This window comes from Microtus oregoni, unplaced genomic scaffold (genome assembly GCF_018167655.1).
Source record: "Microtus oregoni isolate MIOR12 unplaced genomic scaffold, Mior012 000001F_ref0000356, whole genome shotgun sequence".
NCBI classification, from domain to species: Eukaryota; Metazoa; Chordata; class Mammalia; order Rodentia; family Cricetidae; genus Microtus; species Microtus oregoni.
The window spans coordinates 85525926-85549020 of NW_024543060.1; the positions used below are offsets into that span (position 1 = coordinate 85525926).

Consider the following 23095-nt stretch of genomic DNA (forward strand, 5'->3'; position numbering starts at 1 on the left):
GAGGTGGGACAATAGAGATTTTTTTAATGAGTACTTTTAAAAAGGGCATCAATCTATGTATCTGTCTATCTGTCTTGTGGGTCTGTCTAAACCTCAGATACAGATACAGAAAACCACAATTATGTGAGCTTTCTCTTTGAACACGAGTGTACGTACTGGCAGGTTTCTATAACACAAACTCCACCCTAGGATGTCCTTTCCTCTCTTTCAGACTTTAGCAGGAGCAACCAAACGTCCTGTCTAAGGTTTGAAAACAAGCCTCCAACCCTGTTTCCCTGGTGGGGAGATCCTGGCTACCAAACAAACAGACTTCAAAAGGACCTCACGACTTGTCTTAGGCCATGGACAAATATTTACTGTTACTGGAGGAGTAGGTAGGACAGGGCCACTTTGACCTTGAGGACCCGTATTCATTACCAGTGTGAAACGTTTCCCCAGTAGATAGGAGTCTCACATATCTTTCCCCCACTGAGTTCCCATCTGAAGTACGAGGATTAGTTTCAAGAATTGAGCTAAGGAAAGGAACAGAAGCTGTCTAGGAGGAGAGACCTGCAGATAGAACGGCCAGCAGCTGGCGAGCCTTTGAAAAGGCAAGCGGGAAGGTTCTCTCGTTTGTACTGCACTTCCTGAAGAACTCTCTGTCAACTCAACTGAAAGATGGCTAAGTCTAACTCATAGAAAGAAAGGTAGGCTATGCTTTCCTCTGCCCACAGAGTAGAGAATTCTCTGGAAAAACACAAAGCACAGAATTTTTTTTGTCTTTTGAAGCACAGAATTTTTAAGGATGTTTACAAGCCATTGGGTTTCTAAGCAAAAATGCTCTCAGTAGAAAATTCTGTGCTCCAAGGAGACGTGGCTGATGAGTGGAACTCGTATCAGCTTCCGTAAGTAGGCTGGGGGATGAAGCTCAGTGGTAGAATATATGCTTAGTATATGAGAGACCCTAGGTTGGACTCTCCAGAAACACACACATATACATAAATACGTAGCTTGCCTATGTCTTTAAACATTAACGCAAATCTTATTTTTAAATGGTGACAAACCCCTGGTTAAATAAGATGGAAATCTCAGGTCTGCGTCATGAAGCTTTTCAAGAGTAGAACCGTTGGCTTATTAGCTAAACCACTATTGGCTTCTTATTTGGCGCTGTATTTCATACTGTACTGAGGCTATCATCCCAAAGGAGAAAGGCAGATGTCTCTAATTCTTGAAAAATGAGCTCCACGGGATTTCAGTTGCCCCTTAATTCTTGAACACTGAGCTCTAGCAAAAATGCTATGAAACAATTCTATTTATTTATGGAATTAAAAGGGAACAAAAGACTACTTAACCCTAATTTGTCAACCAAGAAAGTTTACTCTATTATGGCTGATACCTTCTCATGATATGAGACCCACCCACTTGCTGTGAGACACACCCACTCGCTGTGAGACACACCCACTTGTTTTGATACCTAACTACTTGCTTTAAGACTCATCCCCTTGCTGTGAGACACACCCAACTGCTATGAGACACACCCACTTGCTGCGAGACACACCCACTTGTTTTGATACCCAACTACTTGCTATAAGACCCACCCCCACTTGCTGTGAGACCCACCCACCTGCTATGAGACACCCCCCCCCATCAAGCAGCATATTTCACTGCTAAATGGTTTTCCTTAACAGAAAGTCTTCTGCATTAAGCTATAGTCTGTCTTGTAATTCCAAATACTATATTGGAGATAAATTCACTTTATCTTCTATCTGGAAAAGTCCTTCAAATAGTTAAATGTGATCATCAATTTAGCTTTCATTGTCTGGGTAAACTACCTACAGCACTTCCTGCCTCATAGTTTCCAAACCATTCACCCCTCTGGCCGAGTATAAAACGACCTGTCTTAGCTGGGCGATGGTGGCGCACGCCTTTAATCCCAGCACTCGGGAGGCAGAGGCAGGCGGCTCTCTGTGAGTTCGAGGCCAGCCTGGTCTACAGAGCTAGTTCCAGGACAGGCTCCTAAGCCACAGAGAAACCCTGTCTCGAAAAACCAAAAACCAAAACAAACCAAAAAGACCTGTCTTTTATTTCTATGCCCAAGCCACCAATGAAAATGTCTCCATTTCTTCTTTCTATGATGCCAAGCATCTAACCTCTATTTCTGAACATTTCTTTTGGTGACTGTAGGCTTCCAAATCTAAATGTCAAAGGTTTTCTGTAACCTAAGCAACACTCAGTTTGAAAAGACTTAGAGTACTTTTGGTGGGTTCAATTCTTTGGGAAGAGATCCAGTTGACTCGGTGGAGACAGTGGCGTGAGAGGGGCCGAGTGCTGTTTTTGAGACACAATGCTTATGTAGGCTTTGATGCAGCTACCTCCAGTCAGGGCAAAACGACGATGAGAGACGGATGTCAAAGGTTATGATATTAGAAAGCGGAGAAAGGAAAGGTTCAATTCTACATCTGAATTATAATACAAAATATACCTTCTACACATTTCTGTAACATCTGTCTTGCATTATTACATCCCAAGAAAATGATATTTCTGGTCACAGGCTAACTAAATTCATTGGGAGAAGGGCAGATGAGGCTAAGGTAACAAAGGAGAGGAGGTTTGGGGAAACCAAATGAGTCTAAGTGTTCAGTAGCTACACATGAAACAGGATCGCTCCCCCTGTCCTCTGTAAGGTCCAGTACTTATCATGGGGCCATACAACACAAGCCTATTTAATCTTCAATGTGGAAATCCTTCACGTTGTTAAGGGGGCAGTCACCCACTTAGCTTCCTGGGTAGTTTATCTGCAGTGTCTTCACAGTGTCTTCCAGCAGCTCAAGCAATGCAGCTGAGGAGCTAGAAACTGCAGCGCAGCACCAGGGGCCACTGCGTAAGTGACAGAGCTCCTGGCACTGCAGTCAGCCACGTGGGCTTTTTTCGCAGACTCTGCTAGACAAGACGGTCCAAAAGTGACTTAAGTACGTTCATAGGGGGCTCTTAAAGGGGAACGCACAGCTAAAGAGAAACAGCACCGCTCAACTCCTGGCTGTGGGTTTTCATGTGAGTCTGGACCGTATTTCATAAAGTGTTTTTGGAAAACAGGTGTGTGTGTGTGTGTGGTGTGTGTGTGTGTATGTGTGTGTGTGTGTGTTTGTGTGTGGTGTGTGTGTGGTGTGTGTGTGTGTGTATGTGTGTGGTGTGTGTGTGTGTGGTGTGTGGTGTGTATGTGTGTGTGGTGTGTATGTGTGTGTGTGTGTGTGGTGTATTCTGGCTACCATATTTTAAACAGGTAATCTCTTAAACATGTTCTAACTCCCTGACTAACCAGAAAAACACCTTAAGAGAAATTCATCTTTGTGGCAAACCTTTCATAGGAAGACTTAAAGCGTATTTACCCTTAGCTGAAGAATAAAAGGGGACCCAGAGGAAGGCTGAGAGCGTAGCTGTTGCTTGCTACAGAGCAAACTCCAGACAGAATCACTTAGAAATGACTTCAGGAGTCTGAAATACCGCAAAGGTGCAGGTGGGTACATTTCTTTCAATCTCTCCTGGAACTAGCTCTTGCAGACCAGGCTGGCCTCGAACTCACAGAGGTCCACCTGCCTCTGCCTCCTGAGTGCTGGGATTAAAGGTGTGCGCCACCACCGCTTAGCCATTTCTTTCGGTCTTGCTCAGGCATTTCACTTTCAACTCATACTTTTATCTGGCTGCAGCATTGCCACCTAAAACTATCTCTTAAAACTTAGCTCTTTATCTCGCACTTGATATTCATGATACAATTTTAAAATAATTTGTAAGGTCACAGGGGATTGATAGGCAGCCCTAGATATGGACTGGAGAGACAGGAATTGTCCTTTCACCTGATTTCATCATTTTCCTCTAAACCTAACATAGCTACTTTGTAACTGTCCAATGAGATGGCCGGGCTACACCTTAAAAAAAAAAGCCTATAATTTTTATGTTCACTTATCTACCATTAAATAGCCAAGACAGATGTTTGTTCTCAACTAAAAGTCCATCTAAAAGCACTAAGAAAAAATGATAGATCCTTGATGATCTAGGGAACTTGGATGAATGCTCCAAGTTACTACAAGAAGTCCCAAATTATTATATAATAATATATTATATACTATATAAGCATATACTATATATATAAATATATAATCAGTTATTATAATAAACTGATTATTGTTTTAAAGGAGTCTATTTAGGGGTCTAGGGAGATGTCTCAGTGGTTAGCTGTTCTTCCAGATGTCCTGGATTCGATTCCCAGCGTCCACATGACGCTCACACCTGTGTACAGATACATATTCAGACAAACACTCATTCACACGAAACACAACCATTTTTTAAAAAGAAAAATCAATTTACGTCTATTGTGTGGACTTTATTCTGTTTGTCACTGCATCCCTAGAACCAAATATCGGCTTGGTCACCAAATGAAGTGGCCCCAGGTGCTGTCTCTACTAGTAATACGATTGGGATGTGCTAGTAGTGGTTATATAGTCCTCGGCCATTCATAAAAACAGCCGCATATGCGTTACTGGAGTCTTTCTCACATTGGCCCAGTTTATAAACGAAGAACGGGAGGTCCCTTGGATAAGGAGACAGCGACTTAGGCTAGATCACTGTGTAAGATGGCTGAGCTTCACCTGGAGGGGACAGCAGAGGAACTGGCCAATGAAACTGCCAGCCCCTGGGCACAGGCCAGATTGGGGTGGGGGCTTCCACTCCTCCCTCAAACGGCCACATGGTATCTGACCTATTACAAAATACAGATGAAACGGCCCCCATTGGTACAAGGCAAAAACCCAGACAGTCGGGACTCATTTTCTTTCTCTTCTCTCCTTTCCCCTGGCTGTTGAGTGACTTCCTAGTGGTTAATGGTTAAGAAGTAGGCAGGGCTGTTCCTTCCACAGCAGCAAGCTCTCCCCTGAAAGAGCTTGCTGCAGCAGAGGGTGGCTGCTCAGCTGGCGGCAGACTAGCTAGCTCTGTAATACCACGGTACCTATCGCTGGTCCTCTGCTCCTGAACGAGAAGTCAAAATGAGCGCAGAGGGGGGGGGGGGGGGCGAGGACAGAGTCAGAGGCTCTGAGACAATTGCCAGTTCTGCCCATAAGCGTCCCTCTGTGTGTCCCTGGACTTTTCTGGAACATTCCCTAGCGCGAGAAATCGACGCATTCAGTCTGACTCCGGACACATTTAGGTTTTTAGAGAGTCACTCTCTGGTCGTACCCTTGCCTTCTGGAAGCGTCAGCATCCATTTAATCCCTCTTCAAATATCTGAAGAATGCTGGCAATCCCTGAGCATCATCCATAAAGCCTCTCCTAGGCGAAATGCCCCGAGTTAATTGTTCGTTATATAACAAGGGTTCTAATTGCTCTCCCTAGCGCTGCTGGCGTTCTCTAAGTAGGAAAACCTTGACCTGAGCATAATATCCTAGCTGCGCTTTGACAAGGAGGAGGACAGAGGGCCATTCTCTCCTCCGCTTGGAACGCTGCTCTTCTGCTAATGTGGCCTAAGATTGCATTCAGGTTTTTTGGCAGGCGCGGTATGTTGATGATTCACCCCAAAATCACAGTCAACCAAAACCCTCAGGGCTTATTTTCTCTTTTTTTCTTTCTTTCTTTTTTTCTCCCTTTTCACATGAATGGCTGATAAGTCAGTCACACCTCCCCGGCGGTGGCAGGGCGGCCGAGTTTTGAACAGAGGAATTTATATGTATCCCTCCCAAAATGAATCTCCTAGATTTTGCTCAAGGGTTTCTCATGCCGGGTCCCTGCATTTTCTTCCTCAGCGGCTCCGATTATGTTATCCTTGCCCAGAGCTGCTGAGGGGCCTCCAGTTCTCACAGGTCTGAGTCCCGGCAGATCAGACCCAAGCCTCCATGGCCAGCTTCTCCTTCCCATTCCCCTTCTCGTCAACAAGTGCTCCACTCTCCGGCTAGTATGTGAGGTGACTTTCTGGATAGTCCTCCCCAGGAAGTGCCTTCTCCATCTTTCAGTAATTATCTATCCATAGTTAAAACTCTCAGATTATCAGGTCCTTAAGCACATACCATATGAATAATAGGAATAATTGGAGGAAACTAGACTCAGTACAGACTTTTTTTCTCTCCAAAAGAAACCCCATTGTTTTGGTGAGAAAATTATGTTTAAACACACACTCTCTCTCTCTCTCTCTCTCTCCTCTCCTCTCCTCTCCTCTCCTCTCCTCTCCTCTCCTCTCTCCTCCTCCTCCTCCTTGTCCTACTCTTCCTCCTCCCCTCCCCGTGAAGCCCTGGATTCTCTAGGCCAGGCTGGCCTTGAACCCAGAGATCTGCCTGCCTCTGCCTCCTAATTAAAGGTGGGTGCCTGGTGCCTAGTGGTCCACCCGGCTAATATTTAAACTCTTTCTCTAAAATAGTTTCTGTTTCGGCTAGTTTTTCCTCTGACGCTCTAGATAAGCAGTGAGGTGGATGTTGGATTTGGTTTACTTGAAAGAGTGAGTCTTTGGGAGAGAGAGGAACAAGCCTGGCTTTCCGCGAGCAAGCCAACAGCCACGAAAGCTTGTCCAGAGATAGCATCACGAGGCTTGTTCTCCAGAGTTCCCAAACAACTACCCGTGCCATCAACACAGCAGTGTGGCGAGAGCCCAGTTGGCAGCACTGCGGAAGCGCATGCGCAATCTCTTCCCAATTATTTGCAGCAACGAAAACATTGAATCCTGGAGTAACCCCTTCCCTGCACCTTGCACTGTTTCCAAGAGGTGGGAATAGATGAGAGTCTTCCTTCGTACAGTAGCTTCAGGCAACTGGGAACAGAGCCTGCAGCTTGGGTTTGCGAAAGAATGGAACCCATGACATCATGGGTTTGTGGAGAGTTACACTTGTCAACTGTCCTGGGGATCTGTCGCCGCGAGTGGCAGATTTAAGAGGCACTTGGCAAGTCGCTTCTGAAGCACACCTATTTATGTACCTTATACCCAGTTCTTTGCCATAAAATTAAATCAGAAAGAAACAGTGAAGAGCTATCAGTAATATCAACAGTGATAATCCCAGAGTTCATTTATTTGATGAATATCTCCCTAATGGCAGGGAGCATGCTAGACACTCAGGGAGTATTTCTGTAGGTGTGGCCTGCACCTCCTTAAGGAGCTCATAAAAGAATGTGAGGGTTGCCACAGCAGAAGTGAGTATAGGGTACTGGGGTACACACATGTGGTACACATGTACAGTAGAGTTACCCCAAGTTTAGGTAAAAGGTGGAGCTTAAGCAAAGTCCTTAAGGATGAATATGAATTATCTAGTTATCCACCCACCCACCCATCCATTCATCCATCCACCCACACAATCATCCATCCATCCACCCACCCAATCATCCATCCATCCACCTACCCAACCAGCTGTCTCTCTGTCCATCCGTCCATCCATCCATCCATCCATCCATCCATCTCTCTACCAACCCACCCACCCATCCAATCATCCATCCATCCACTCATCTACCCCCCACCCAAAATAAGCTTGAATTAGAACGTAGGCCAGTGGATGAGAAGTAGAACTTGATGGAGGCCCCATAGACAGTAGACCCATAAGGATGTCCTGCCCCTCAGTCCCAGCCACTGTTTCATCCTTCTCTTTGATTGTGTTGGTGCCTCTTGTGGAAACCCAAAGTGTGGCTCCCAGTTCCCTTCTCCCCTGTCATTTTATACACCCATCCTTCTGGCTGTGGCAACTCAATGGAGTCAGAACACAATTGCCGCTGGTCCCATAACTGAGCAAGACTGGGTTTTGTGAATGCCTCAGGACTTCTAACGAGTGTTTCAGAAACGGCAGCATCAGTGGACGAAGTTGTCCCTACCTGGGCTTAGTTCCCAGGCCTTCCTCTTTCCTATCCATACCGGTATACTCGATTATGCCAAGCAAGTGTCAAGCTTCAGATATAGTCTGTAAACTGTCAATGTCTCTGAACCCTAATCCTCCTCAGTGTCTGCACTTGGGTGTTCAATAAACAGCGTACACTTAGCATGTCAAAATTAGTTTCTGTCTCCCCACCCTAGAGTCTTCTGCTTCTCAGCAAAGGGCTGTTGTATTCTTCCAGGTGTTCAAGTTACGAGCATCATTATAGTTCCCTTTTATCCTCTCCTTCCTCCTTCTCCTTCTGTCTTTTTGTCTTACACAAACACACAAAAACACACACACACACACACACACACGCTGCTTACCCAACCTGTTGGCAAATGTGTTAGCTCTTCCTAAACACACCCAGAATCCAACCTTTTTTTGCCACCTCCACTGTCACCCTCTGCCCATCTAGCCTCTGTGAGGTCTGGTCTGATTTCCGCCGTGCATTCCCGCTGGTCCCTAATTCCCCCTTCACCTTGCTTCCCTGTGTAGTCTTTTCTTAACATGTATCTTAAAAATATATTATGTTAACCATTTATTTAAAATCTCCCATAACACAATCCCACTCGGGGTAAAAACTAATGCCATGATAAGGAAGTTAAACCAATTGGTGGTGTAAACTGGATTTTTTTTTAAGTATAAGAAGATGCTGAAAATAATGATTTGATTTTAAGTGATCTGGGAGCGAATTTGGACCTCCCTGTGGTACCTGCCTTTGAGATCCACTTCCTCGCTGCTACCCATCTTCCCTCCGATCTCACCTACTCAGCTAAATCAGCAGCAGCTGCCTCGAGTTTCTGAAAGCACCAGGTCAGCAGGCCCAGGGCGCTTGCTTTTCCTGACCAGGCCTGCAGCCGCTCACAACTTTCTTTTGGAACTTTATCCTACAGTCGTCATGATTTTTCCCCTGGGGGCTTTGCCTAAGCATTCATCCCTCTTCTGCACATCCTCTTCCCTTCCCTGCTTAGCATCTTTCTTATCATCCATCCATCCATCCATCCATCCACCCATCCATCCAAATCTACAGGGACAAACAAAAAAACAAACCTCAAAACCTTCTCTCTGCAAATTAAGTTTTCCCCCAACTATTCCTAAAGAGAAAGAATGAACTGTGAATATTTTGCAAGGATCACTCCTTAGTAAGTGTGTAACACTTGGCACAATCAGTAAACAGTTCGGAGTTCATCCAATTCAGTTACAGTTCGAGGAATGTATCTAAGACATTTACTTCTTATAGGATTCTGTGCCAGTGAGAGCTTTAGGGGCTGGCATCCACAGAGGGGATACAATGATACAAAGAACAATGGCCCTCAATGAACAAATCCTGTGGGAGTGGAATAGATAGGAGGCAGGTTCCAATAGGAAGAGAGTCTCCCACGTTCCCATACACATTCCACCGCAGGTCAGAAGCAGTTTAATGTGAATCACCTCATGGGTTTTTGGAGCTCCCAGCACCTAATACCCTTCATCTCTATTCTGGTTTTGAAGGTTCCCTATATCTTGAGGCTGCCCCACATGTTTTGCATATACCTGACTTCCAGGTATTTTCCTCTCACATGCTCTTTATCGTTAAACCTTAATATTTCAATGACTCACTATGAAAATTTGACATTTTGGGCTGGAGAGATGGCTCAGAGGGTAAGAACACTGGCTGCTCCTCCAGAGGTCCCGAGTTCAATCCCCAGCAACCATATGGTGGCTCACAACCATCTGTAATGAGACCTGGTGCCTTCCTTGCCAGCAGTACATTGTATGCTTAATAAATAAATAAATCTAAAAAAAAAAAGAAAAAAAAAAAGAAAATTTGACATTTTGCATTCTGATTTCACAAAGTTTCCAGAATATTTTGACCAAATATTGGCAAAGTTAAAGTATCCAATAGAATAAGTACAAAACAAACAAATGCAAAGCAGACTTTTTAAAAAATAAACAAATAAACCAATCAGGGTATTATTGTGTTGGTGGAAAGTCCCTCAGGTGGCTCTGGACATGGCTCAGCTCAGCAGGCAAAGTGCTCGCACAAGCATGAAGACTTGAGTTTGGGTCCCCAGCACCTGCATAAAAGCTCGTGCTTCATGATGGCAAGCTCATGCTACATGGTGGCAAGCTTGTGCTACATGGTAGCAAGCTCATGTTATGTTGAGTGTATGTAGAGCTAGGAGGCAGGGCCCTGGAGCTTGCTGGCTGGCCTGTTGAGTTAAACTGGTGAGTGCCAGGTTAAGCGAGAGACTTAACAAGATGGGGAGTGATAGAGGAAGATGTGTGTATGTGTGTATACCTGTATTATACAATTATAGCTAATGGAGAACTTCAAGACGACAGACACATTAATACATTAGATAACTAACTTCGAGAAACTTCTTTGAGTAGTTACTAGCTAGGTGGAAGGTACTCCCCTCCTCTCCAAAACAAACCGATCAAGAAGCATGCTCAGTGATTCCAGAAAGCCGCATACTCCTTCCTATATAATTTATTTTAAATCAGTGGTTCTCAGCTTGTGGGCCACGACCTCTTTGTGCTTTTTCACGGGGGCCGCCTAAAACCATCCAAAAACACAGGTATTTAGAGCAGCAAAATTATAGTTATAAAATAGCAATGAAAATAATTTTACATGGCAGTCACCAGAGCATGAGGCACTGTATTCAAGGGTTGCAGCATTAGGAAGGTTGAGAATCGCTGGGCTAATGCTAAATCTTCAGTTGTTATAAGTATCTTTACAACATTAGCAACCAGCCATTTCTTAAACCAAAGTATATAACACAGCTCATCTCAAATTACCCATCAGTCTGGACAGTCTCTAGCAGTCACAGAGTAATCTAGCTCTAGTCTTATCGTCTACTTAACAAATTCTTCTTCAGCAGTTTTTCTCCACTTATTTATTGGGGTGGGGGTGGGGGTGGGATTTATGCCACGGCACATGTGTGGGGGTCAGAGGACAGTTTGCAAGAGTCAGCTCTTTCCTTCCGTTCATGGGTCCTGAGGATCCAACTTCGGTCATCAGCCTTGTCGCAAGTGTGCTTAGCTTCTGAGCCATCCCGACAGCCTTCTTCTCTACTTTGAAGTTATACTAGAACTTACTCATATCGTTAATTCTAAGGTAAGCTCACTACCCCATCTCTCAGATTGGCTAGCTCATCGCTCATTTGACTCTGAGTTCCTCTGACTCACCACGTCTCCATTTTTATGTCTTTGAAACACGGTTCATGTTGATGCCTGACCACATAGGGTTCTTCTTGTTCTGTTTTTTGATATAGAGTCTTTCTACATAGCCTCGGCTATCTTGGAACTCACTCTGTAGACCAGGCTGGCCCCAAACTCACAGAGCTCCCTCCACCTCTGCTTCCCCAGTGCTGAGATTAAAGGCGAGCCCCACCATGCCCAGCTTCATTGGGGTTCTAGGAAGAAAGTAGTCTGCAGTACGCTTACAGGGTCCTTCCGATCGGAAGGCCACTTAGATCTTAGTTCACCATCATGACTTATCACTGCTACTGTTGGTGAGACAGATGTCAGCAGCTGAGGAAAACAGCAGCCAAGTGAAGGGCATCGTTTACAAAGCATCCCTGCTCCTGTATTACTTTGTTTTATCCTTCAAGTTAAAAAAAAAAAAATCCCAAGCATAGTTTAGCACAGAATCCACGCAAATAGGTGTAAAAACCCAATCAGCTGACTGTTTTCTGCACTATAGACTTTTGTCACCGCTATTAGAATCCAAACTTTTGAATATCACAAAGAGACAACTAAATGCTTGGACCTTAAAGGGCATGCCATCTACACACGTATTTGGGGGACTAATGGTAAGTTGCCCTAGGTTACTAAAGGAGTCAGTGCATAAATGCCCCCTCACCCAATAAGCTGTAAGATCGCAAAGAAAAGGAATGTGCACAGAACCCGTGGTCACACTACCCAGCTTGTCACGGGCGCGTTTCAGCTTAGTGTGTATCGTGGGAACAGCAGTCAGGAAGACAGGGTCCGGTGGGGGTAGTTGTAGGGAAGCCATTTAAACTCTCCAACCTTGAAATTACTCATGAGTAGTATTCTCTTCCCCCGTCATTGTCGTACCCCCACCCCAATGTGACATTAAAGACCTTTTCAAACACTCTCATTGTAATGAAGTGGTTTTTGATTGATTAGAAAAAAAATTTTTGATCGCTCTGTATCATAGTAATTAATGACCAATTTCATTTTACTTTTTCCAGTCGCTGAGGGACACGTGATCCCGGGGGTTGGAGAGACAGATGGCATAGTCAGTGAAGTGTTTGCTATACAAGAGTGAAAATCCGAATTCTGCCCCCAACCTAAGTTACAGATGTTGTTCACGCATGAGGGCTTTCCAGAAGCTCAGTCATTGTCCATTCTATCAAACATAAATTGCTTAATAAATTTTATAAGTAGCACCCCCTTTGTTGACATTCTCCTTCTCCTGTGTTGCTTTATTTTCTTCTTAGTATTTATCATTCTCTGGTATATGATAGTTTATTTATTCTCAACTCCCCAATCCCAACCACCCACTCGCCCCTGCATTAGAATCTAAGTTTTCATTGGGACAGGGAAATTCTGCCTGGTTCACTGATATACCACTAAAATCTAGAGTGGGTCCTGACACACAGCAACTCAAAAGTTGGACATTGGTGTCCTTATTAATTGTCCCTCCCTACATGTTTCTTCTATTACCCCCAACTTAGTTTTTTGCACGTCAACTGGAACTTCTGCCTCTCATCCCCACTCAGGCCTTATTTGTTTCTCCTTCGTTTTCAATTTAAGAGCATTTTTCTGCTCTTTCCCAGCCCCTTTATTCATCCCAATTACACATTTGTTGACTGCCTATATGATCAAAGGAACGTCCTACGTGTCAAGACAGCAGTCATAAATAAGATTGATAAAATCCCCACCCGTGTTAACAGACATTGTCTATCCAAGAAGACCAAGCTCCTCTTTGTGCTCTTGGCCTTTCTTATTGTTGCCCATGACTTTATTCTCTTTGAGTGTGATACATGTTCTGGAGAGGGAAAAAAAAACCCTATGTGAGCCAATTGGTTGTGATCCAAATTTTGTTTAGAATTCTTCTAATAATCATTTAATGGTACAGGGAGTGAGCAGAGAGACAGATGGTGTCTACATCAGCTACCATTGATTTCAGTTCACATGATCAAAATCCCACTTCCGGGAAGCCTGGAAGACGGGGGGGGGGGGGGGGGGGACCCTGAATGATCTGCTATCTCTCCTCTCTTTCCTACATTTTCTTTGCCCAGGGCTGATGTAAGGGGGCCTCTTTTCATCCTTGAACAAGCCTAATTAACTCACCATCTCCAGCTCCAAGCTTGTTATTATCTACTACTCTGTCAAATTGACTAAGCCCCTGGTTGACAGAGAGTCTTGAAATCAAACCACCTGAGCCCCAGGCCTGTCTGAGCCTTTGTCACTGGGGCTTTGGCAGCCCTTGGTGCCTCCACTGCAGGACTTCCCACACGGTGCACGGTGGAGCTCCTGAGTCCTAGCGACCGTAACTGGGGTGCTCCAGAAAGAGGGTCCATGGCCAGGCAAGTTAAATTGAATGCCATTTTCCTTTTTCTCTCACTGGCGTGCAAGGCACATGATAGTATCTGTGTTTACAGATGTTCAACTTTGTTGAGCCCACTTGCAGTTGTTTGACTTTGCTCACCAGAATGTCATGTGTGAGAAACTTTAGCTCCAGATTCGTATGTCGATAGCATTTGGAGCTAGGGACTTGGAACAGTAATTGGGAGAGCATTAGAAGGGGATGGGGTTAGTAGTTTTTTAAAACTAAGGAAACCCAAGCTAGCAAGTTGTGCTGTGAAAACATGTGATGCCCTAATTCCGTTAGAACGCCGAGCAGACATCGGTACCGTGATGTTGGACTTGGCAACCTCCAGAACTGTAAACCAAATGCATGCCCATTCCTGCAAATTGCCTAGACTCCGGCATTCTGTTATAGCATCTGCCCATCTTGAAATGTCACTGAAACAAGAAGATACTGTTTCTTAGGAGAGAGCTGTTTGGAAGATTCTTTTTCCCTTTATATCATCCAAATGAACAGCAACAAATATAAATGGCTTCGAGGCAGTGAGGAAGGAGGGGGGTGCCCAGCAGTTCTGGGGTGTCACTATTAGAGGAAGAACATAATTTTTAGGGCAGATAGGGTCAGAAGAGCCGCAGCTTTGTTCCTAACTCTGTCCTACAGCTTACAATAAGTTGCTGGGCAAATCATGCTACTTCTGAGCAAGACTCGTCTCCTGGGTAGGAGGTACGCTTTAAAAAATAACCACACCCCATCAAGGATGTCTGTGTGGCAGGTTTAACTCTATGGTTTAAAATGTAATCTTTTTTTTAAAAAAATGTGTAACCCAGGCTGGCCTCGAACTTGTGATCCTCCTGCCTCTGCCTCCTTCAGCAAATCCTACCGGCGTGCACCGCCACAACCAGCTAAAAAGCAATCTTTCCGGGCTGAGTATGTGGCTCCACGTAGAGAGCTTGCCCAGCATGTCCGAGGCCCTGGGTTCAACCACGGCATTTGTCGCCCACAAAGCAGACTGGGTGGATTGATGCACCTACGTTCCGAAAGCTCTCTTTCAGAGTGTGGTCCCTGCATTTGTCTCCCACAAAGCAGACTGGGTGGATTGATGCACCTACGTTCCGAAAGCTCTCTTTCAGAGTGTGGTCCCTGCATTTGTCTCCCACAAAGCAGACTGGGAGGATTGATGCACCTACGTTCCGAAAGCTCTCTTTCAGAGTGTGGTCCCTGCATTTGTCTCCCACAAAGCAGACTGGGTGGATTGATGCACCTACGTTCCGAAAGCTCTCTTTCAGAGTGTGGTCCCTCCAGCTTTGTCGATAGAGGCACGAGACTCTTTAGGAGGGCAGCTATAAGATCTCAAGGCTCAGATCCAGATTTCTGAAAGAACCCTGGGAGCCAAATTATGTCAGGCGCATAACTACGCCTGCCTACCGAAGCTATGAGCAAGGCATATAGAATTCGGGAAGATACAGATCGACGAGATTATTGGCAAGCGAGAAATGGAACCTGAGACTGTCCTGTTTGAAATCCGAGCCGCGGGCTTGTTTTTCTGAACACTCTGTTTCCAAAGATACAACCTGGTGGTTTGCCGTGTTGTAGCTCAGCGCGATTCATTCTGCTCTACTTCTGTTTTAGAATAAATAATGAGAGGTCAGTTCTCCAAGGGTCCGAGGGGGTGACTCTGATCTTGAAGCAAGGCTCTCTTAGTGCTCTAGGGGGCGCTAAGATGAACTCAAGGTTTCCTCGCCCTTAAAACAGAAGTCTGCTAAAGTAGAGGGAGTAACCTAAAAAGTTTACAACGTGTATTTAAAGGGGTATCTGTCCATTCAAACCCCTGATAAAAATTGTACTCTCTGCTTGGAATGTGATGTAAGTATTGGTGGCGATAACTATTTAATATTGTGCACAAGTGTGTGCGTGTGCACATTTGTGTGCATGTGCACATTTGTGTTTAGGCTCACATGTGCATGTGTGGATGCTAGCGGACAAGGTTAGATGTTGTTCCTCCGGGGCTGTCTATTTTTTTTTCTTTTTTTAAAGCCAGGGTCTCACTGGCCTAGAGATCACCAAGTAGCCTGGACTGCCTAGGTCTGCCTTCCCAGGGCGGGGATTTCAAGCGTGTGGCACCGTGCCCAGCTTTTTATGTGGGTTCTGGGATGGGAAACCCTTGAGAGACTGAGCTACCCAGCAGTTTAGTTTGTACTTCCAGGGTGGCTCAGGTAAGTATTGTATTAGTGATCTCTGCATAATCGTGACATCGCTGCCCTAACCCAGGGTGGCGCCTGCTCGTTCCCTATTTCTGCTGCTGCTTTGCAAACACATGTGGCCCGGTAATGCTAGCCTGTGGGTCAATCCCAAAGTAGTTTCAGAGTTCAAACCATTGTTGTTGTTGTTTTTAGCATAAAGTGTTCTCCACATGAGAAAACAAGGAGCCTAACTTATCTTTCTCTTTCCTGCTTCATATCTCTAAAAATGCCCATCATAACAGTGTATAAAAGGCTTACAACATGAAGCAAGCTTTACGGACCATTAAGAAGAATGGGAAACAGTGGCAGACCATGCCCTTCCTGGCTCTGGTTCCAGTATCACTGTCCTTGAGTGCTTTGGGGCTGAACTCAGACACAGGCATTGGGACTCTGTGTCGGAGACCCCAGGGAAGAAGGAATTCCCACGCTACACACTGCATCAGGTTCCTGCGCAAGCAGAACTAGTAGCGCCGTGAACAGTGCTTGACACACAGCAGGGACTCAATAAATGTTTGCTAAACGCTGCCATCTGGGAAGCCTGTGAGTAGCTGTGTAAAGGACTGCTGGGAGCTGCTTATCTCGGAGACTATAGCCTTCATGTCATGTGTGTTGGATGCGTGCCCGACGCCCGGCTCCTACTTTCCCAACCGGGGCGGTGTTGACATCTTGGGCTAGATAATTCTGTTGGAGAAGGAGTAGAGAATGCTGTTCTGTGCACTGTCTGGGACCTAGCTCTATCCCTGGCTTCCTAGATCCCAGTGGCATTCACCGCTCCTCATAGGGCAAAAGTGTCTCCAGGGAGCACTAGATGTCCTGATGCCAGGGGATTATGTAAGACAACCCCTGAGTGCACATTACTTATCTAGTCTTTAAATTCGTGGTAGGTATCAGCATCAGAAGATGACACTCCCCCCGCCCCCAGCTCCCTCTCAATATTTTCCGTTTTTTAAATTTTATTTATATGTATGAGTGTTTTACCTGTGTGTATGTCCGTGTACCATGTGTGTGCCTGGTACCCATGAAAGTCAGAGAAGGCATGGTATCCCCTAGTACTGGAGTTACAGATTGCTGTGAGCCGCCATGTGGCTGCTGGGACTCGAACTTGGGTCCTCTGGAAGAGCAGCCGTTGCTCTTAACTGCTGAGCCATCTCTCCAGCCCTCTTTGTTGTTCCTGAATCAGCATTTCTTGGTTCAGTTGTTGAAAGCATCAGAATCTCTCGGCTTGCTTTCATTGACTTCACTGTCTGTCTTTCTCATACACCTAGGGAGAACTTCCCGGGAGCCTCTATGAGAGTGAAAAAGCCCTATGCTCCCCATAGGGGAGAGAAAATAAACAGAAATTGGACCCGTAGCTGGCAAGACCGATTTACAGAAAGGACTGACTTTGGGCAGAGGAAAGAGGACAGACCCAAGTCCCTAAGTGGAGTTCATGTGTATGCGAGCCTCAAATCGTCCTTTGTGTAAAAGGAACAATCTCCCTTTGCTTTCCACACATTCTTGTCACCTTAACACCAAACCTCCAAGGGGTATGTGTGTGTGTGTCTGTTTGTATACAAGAACATGTCTGTATGATTCATGTACATGTGTGTGGAGACCAGACGTTGAGGGCTAGCACCCTCCCTGATCTCTTTTCCATCTTCTTTGTGTGTGTGTGTGTGTGTGTGTGTGTAGTGTATGTGTGTGCATGTGTAATAGGCATGTACATGTATGTATATATGCTTGTGGAGAGTAGGGGCAGCTGGTGGACATCTTCCTCGATCACTTCTCTGCCGTAGATGCCTGTGTGTAATGCATGTGCAGTCTATGTGTGTGAGCATGTGTGTATATTATGCATTTGGAGGCCGGAGGTTGACATCTTTCACTATGATTCTCCTCTTTAGCTTTTGAGATAGCACCTCTCACTGAACCCCGAGTTTGCCAATTGGCTAGATTAGCCCGCCGGCAAGCAGGCCTTAGGGACCTATTATGTTATTTTACATCCGTGCCAAGGATCTGAATTTAAATCCTCATGCTTGTTATCTCAGGGGCTTGATCAACCAACCGATCCATCCCCCCAGGCTCTCTACCTTCCTTTTTGAGACAGGGTCTCTCACTGAACCCATGGCTCACTGATTTGGCTGGAATGGCTGGCCAACAAGACCCATGGATCCTCCTGCCTCTACCTTCCCAGCCCCAAGGTTGCAAGCATACATCCTCACACCCAGCTTTTTCCGTGGGGGTTCTGAACTAAGGTCATCACGCCTGCAAGGGAAGCCATTCAGCACCCGAATCACCTTCTCAGCCCCTCTCTTCACAGTCTTTTGATAAAGGTATCTCTTCCCCTCCCCCGACTTTGTTTTATTTCCTGCCCATTTATGTTACGAATATCAGGGAAACATCACCATGTGATTCGTGAGCAGTCTTTCTCAGCAACACAGTAAACACCTCCGCTAGGCGAGGGACCAGAAGCCTGAGCATCCTGAGTAGAGAGAGGGTACACATGCAAAACCAGAACCTTAGAATCCTGACGAAAATCCAGTCACTGGGCCGGCTGTCTGAGAACAACTGCACATCCATGTCCAAGGGTGAGAAATAATTTATGACAAAGCTCATGAAAAATTCTAATTTCCTTCATGTTGCTACAAGTACAGCTTCACGCTTTTAAAAAAATGTGGGCTGGTGGCATTTTTCTCCCCTCTCTCCCCTTCCAGTGTAGAGTTAAGCAGGTGCCCTTACCTCTCCTCCAGTGCACGGGAAAGCACTGGAGTATCTCGATGTGCAGAGAGCTCCCTTCTTGACAACATCGTCTTCCAGGCCGAAAGTAGCCGAGCAGTTGATTGCAAAGTACTTGTAAGGCTTCCACGTCTTTCCAAAGTCCTGGGACCGGTCCAGCACCATGGCTGCAGGCCTGGGGGACTTGAACACCATAATGAGGTGGGTAAAGTAGAACTCCGCTTCCAGGTCTAACTGGATCTTTTCTCTGTGCACGTCCTCCGCAGACTGCCACCACGTCCGCGGAAACCGGAAGGACGAATCGGCCATGGCCGAGGGCAGGTGGGCCAGGTGAGAGTGGGCCGCGTTGCACTTCTCGCATTTGGGCTGCCGGCAGGTGAGGTCGGCGTTCTCGCTATAGAAGCAGAAGAGTTCGGTGGCGTTCTGGCCACAGGTGCTGTCTGCCCGGAGTTTTCTCCCCAGAGCCAGGTTGCCCATGCGAGGGTTGCAGGCCTTCTCACAGCGAGAATTAGCGCCGGCTACTCCGCTCAGTCCTGTGGAGGGGAGAACGGAGGTCATTCAAGACAAAACTCACTGGAAATGGGAGTGATCTGCTGTGTCCCTCATTTACCCACAACAGTCAAGATATCCTCCGAAGACCTCTGGCCTTTCTATATGAGAAGTTACCAAACGGGACCATGAACACTATCAGACATAGTGATTTGTGTATACAAGTATGTGTGTGTGTTCAGGTGTGCAACTGAATGTGTGTACAAGTGAGTGTGTGCATGTGCATGTGTAGGCCAGAATACGTTGGGTATTGTTCCTTATGATACCATATACCTTTCCTTGTTGCTTTTAAATTTATCGTGTGTGTGTGTGTGTGTGTGTGTGTGTGTGCACGTGCACACAGCTTCACGAAGAAGCCAGAAGAAGGTACTGGATCCCCTGGAACTGGAGTCACAGAGAGTTGTAAGTCCTTGTGTTCAGTGCTAGAAACAGAACCCACGTCCTCTGCAAAAGCAGCCAGTGCTCTTACTCACTGAGCCATCTCTTCAGCCCTCCTCCTTGTGGTTTTGAGACAGAGTCTCTCACCAACCTGGAACTGCCAAGTGGCCTAGCCTAGCTAGCCCGTGAGATGCGCAGGTCTACTGGCCTCAGCCTCTCCAATGTTGTAAATGCACTATCGCACCTCAATTTTTGATGTGATTGCTGGGTACTGAACCCGGAATCTCATGCTTATGTGACAAGCATCTTGGCATCTGAGCTAGCAATCTCCCCATCTCCTTCATTTTCTTTATTATTTGATATTCTAGCCAGTAAGTGGGGCGATCTTCTAGGAAAACCAACACGAGATATTTAACATATATACATTGGGACCTCAGTTCAGGTGGCAAAGCTAGAAATCACTGGCTCTTAAAGGTGTGATGTCCATGTCTAATATTAACTAAATGTGACTATTTTAAAAAAAAACAAACCCTCCAAACTACCAAACAATGGGAAACCTTATAGTCCCCTCTCTCTAATTCTTAAGTGTTTCTTCCTACGGCAGGTTTGCAGTACCTACCTGTTAGCCCAGCTGGAGAATGTTGGTGGGCTGGCCCACCAAACCGCCCCTCTAACAACTGCCATGAACTAAGCATCGTCTTAAAGAGACATACTCTTCCTCCCAAGGTTCCCACCCACCTTACTGTTTCAGGAGTACTTAGAACGATAAACAGTATCCACTTAGTCACATTCTGGCTACCTGTCATAATCCTTTAATTCGGGTTTGCCATTTTAATTATGAATACCGTAAGCAAAAAAATTGTCCATTTAAGAAAAATTAAAACACAGAGGAAAAGAGGGAAAAGGAAACCGAACCCCAAATTCTGGCTAATTGAATGTTTCTGCTTAAGAGACAGACCTCTGAATTGTTATCATAGGGGCACTGGATGGGAGGCAAATGACAGCTTTGACGGGAGAGGAGAGATTTCACACAGTGACAATCACCGTCTCACACAGGCTCGGACCAAATGAGGTGCTTCCTCAGGCGTTATGTTTTAAGTGTCAAATGAAAATGCGTCCCGTGCTCAGACTGTTTGCCATTGTTCTGATTAGCGGGCGCAACAGCTGCCTGTAGCCAGAAACACACAAACACACGGTGTTATGACTCACCTGTGAAACATCCAGGGGGAAAGCGCATACTGCCTGTACAAGTAGCTGTGACTTGCAACACTCGCCCCGGTGCTTTTTTTTTTTTTTTTACAACCTCTTGATTGCTCCCTTATTTTTTTCCGGGGGGGGGGTGTCATAACATGACTTGGAAAGGGGAAAGTTTATGAAAAGTTCACTTTGGGGATATGGAAGCATGGATGTGCAACGTGTAATAAGGAGTGTGAGCAGGAAGAATTCAAGTGAGCTCTTTAACATTGAGAAGTCTGACAGATCCTTGGGGAAAAAAATGAATAAAAGTTACTGCACCCTAATAATTTGGTAATAGTTATCGCTGAGCAAAAACAGTGGAGATCCCTGAACTGATTGTGGCGGGTATACGCTGAGGATGCAGACTTTCCAGCCAGTAGCTCTGAGGAGAGAGTGGAAGCAGCCCAACCAAAAAGATGCCTGCCACAATGCTCTGAATCTTCCAATCGGCGCCTCTAATCAACTCTCCACTCTAACTCCACTCTCTAGAGCAAGGATGAAATCAGGGTGCCTCACCATCTTGACCCTGTACCCCACCGTGCTGTACTTAGTCCAACTGAAGGCCAGGTGGCCTGTGAGAAGGAAGGGGGAGAAGAAGCTCAGGGACTAGCGAGCCTGGAACCGGTGGCCTAAGGGTAGCCCAAGAGAGCCAGGACTCGGGTGGGAGGGAGAGGACATCTGACGGTTGCTCCGTAGTCCAGTTACTGAGCCAACCGAGGAGCAGACCCGCCTCCGACCTCCTGCAGAGCCTCGGCCAGGGTACCGATTCCCCAAGGGCAGTCAGCCAGCTCCGGGCAATCACCACCTGAATGATCCACCCCCCATGGTCCCCAGCTCCGAGTTCTACAACGTTGGGTTGGAGCCACCGACCCGGGAAGAGGGCGCTCACCCTCACCCTAGGTGGCCCTACCTGGTTCCCAAGTACACAAAATAAGATCCGGGAAGGTGGTGATCGCTCTAACTGAGAGAGCGATCTCAGCCCACGCACGCCCAGGGTCTCTGGGCCACCCCTCCTCGTCACTCCTCAGGCCATGGAGAGCCCGGGGATGGCGAGCTGGGTCCTTTGTTCCCCTCGCCAAGTGCAAAGGCAGTTTTTCACCCCCGAGCCAAACCCAGAAAGAAACACTGATCTCTCTATCTCCTGTAGGGCGTACCCAGGATTTCTGGTTATTCAAGGACATGTGTATCTCAGTAGCAGGGGGAAAAAAAAAATCAAGTGTTTGAAAGTGCGGAGTCGCGGGCAAAGGAGATGGAACATGGCCACTCGCTTCATCCTCGGTAGCCGAGCTCAGGGTTCCCTGTCCGGGGTCCCCTACATCCCCCAGTCCCCGAGCTTGGGGGTGAAGGGGACAGGAGCAAGGAAAGAGGGGTGGGGGCCCGGCCGCGTCACCACCCACCTGCGGCCACCGCCGAGCAGCCCCAGAGCAGCAGCAGCCGTGCGCAGCTCCCCATGGCCGGGCAGCGGCGGGAGCGGGTGGGATGAAGCGGCAGCGGTCCTCGGGAGCACCGGGGCTCGGTGGTTCTTCCTCCTCCCGGGACGCCAGGCTCGCTCAGTGGGCACCGTGGGCGCGGAGCCGCCGGCCGGGGCCGCGCCGGGCGGCGGGGTGACCGTCGCGCACCGGCCTGGCGGGGCCCGGGCAACTCAGGAGCGGCGGGAGCCCAGGGACCATAGCCGGCCTGGCCGCTGCCCGCCGAGCGGCCCTGAGGGCGGGTGAGCCGCTCGCCCGGGGCTCGGCGCCCGCAGCCGACGCTGAACTTTGCGAGACCTTTCACTTCCCGGCCGCCGCCGCCGCCTCCCGGCCGTCCTCCTCCGCTTTTCCCACCTCCTGTGGCTGCCGTGGCTCGGTCCCGTCCTTCTCCATGGGCAGTTCCATGGGATGCATTTTTATTGCACCGACACCGCGGCGCTCCGGTGCCAGCCCTCCTCCGCCCCTCGCACCTCCACCCCTTCCTCCCGCCCGCCCCCCGCGCTTGACAGCCCGGGCGGTGCAGGCGCTCGGTCCGGTCTTCGTCACCGCCGCCCGGGGAGGGGTCCCTGCTGCCCCCGCTGCGGGCATCTCCCCGCCTGACCTCGCGGGTGCCCTCCAGCACCCACGGGCCTCGCCTGGGAAGCAGTCTCCCACCTTCTCCAGGAACATTCCTGAGAGCAGTTGACTCCCTCCGAATCAGGTCAGGGCATGCCAAGGGGCTTAAAAACCCGCGAAACAGGCGAGCTACTACTTTCCAAAATCACCCAGAAAAACAAGCCTTCTCCCCTCCACTTCGCGGCATCCTTTCTCTGGGAGCCCCACGGCCTGCGTTCGGGGCCCCCCAATTCAGCCTGGGGTACCGGCACTGAACGCGCGCCAAGTGCTAAGTGTCCTCGGAGTCTTTGCCGCCTTTTGGGGGCTGCAGCCCAGCTAACAGCCATTGCCTACAGGAGCCGAGGGTGTACCCATTTTGGTGTAAAAGGGTGTTGTCTTTCATCAAACTCAAGGGTCTGAAAGATTAGGATCTCTGACCAGGGAATGGGCTGTTTAACATCCTGGTCTAAGGCAGGGATGTAACAAAGAGAACGCCTGGGTCCTTGGTGCACACACATTTTTCAG

At 47.4% G+C, this 23095-nt stretch overlaps 1 protein-coding gene across 2 annotated transcripts in view; it reads right to left on the reverse strand.

Annotated features, from left to right (window-relative positions):
• Ntn4 (netrin 4) overlaps positions 1–22414 on the reverse strand; it is a 95319-nt gene extending 72905 nt beyond the window's left edge. For both annotated transcript variants that reach the window (XM_041673720.1, XM_041673714.1), the window contains exons 1-2: positions 21905–22414; positions 18348–18877 (exon numbers count right to left, since the gene is read on the reverse strand). In XM_041673720.1, coding sequence (XP_041529654.1) covers positions 18348–18877; positions 21905–21959 — 585 coding nt within the window. In that variant the 5' untranslated portion in view covers positions 21960–22414. The remainder of the gene's footprint in view (positions 1–18347; positions 18878–21904) is intronic.
• Between the last annotated feature and the right edge of the window lie 681 nt (positions 22415–23095).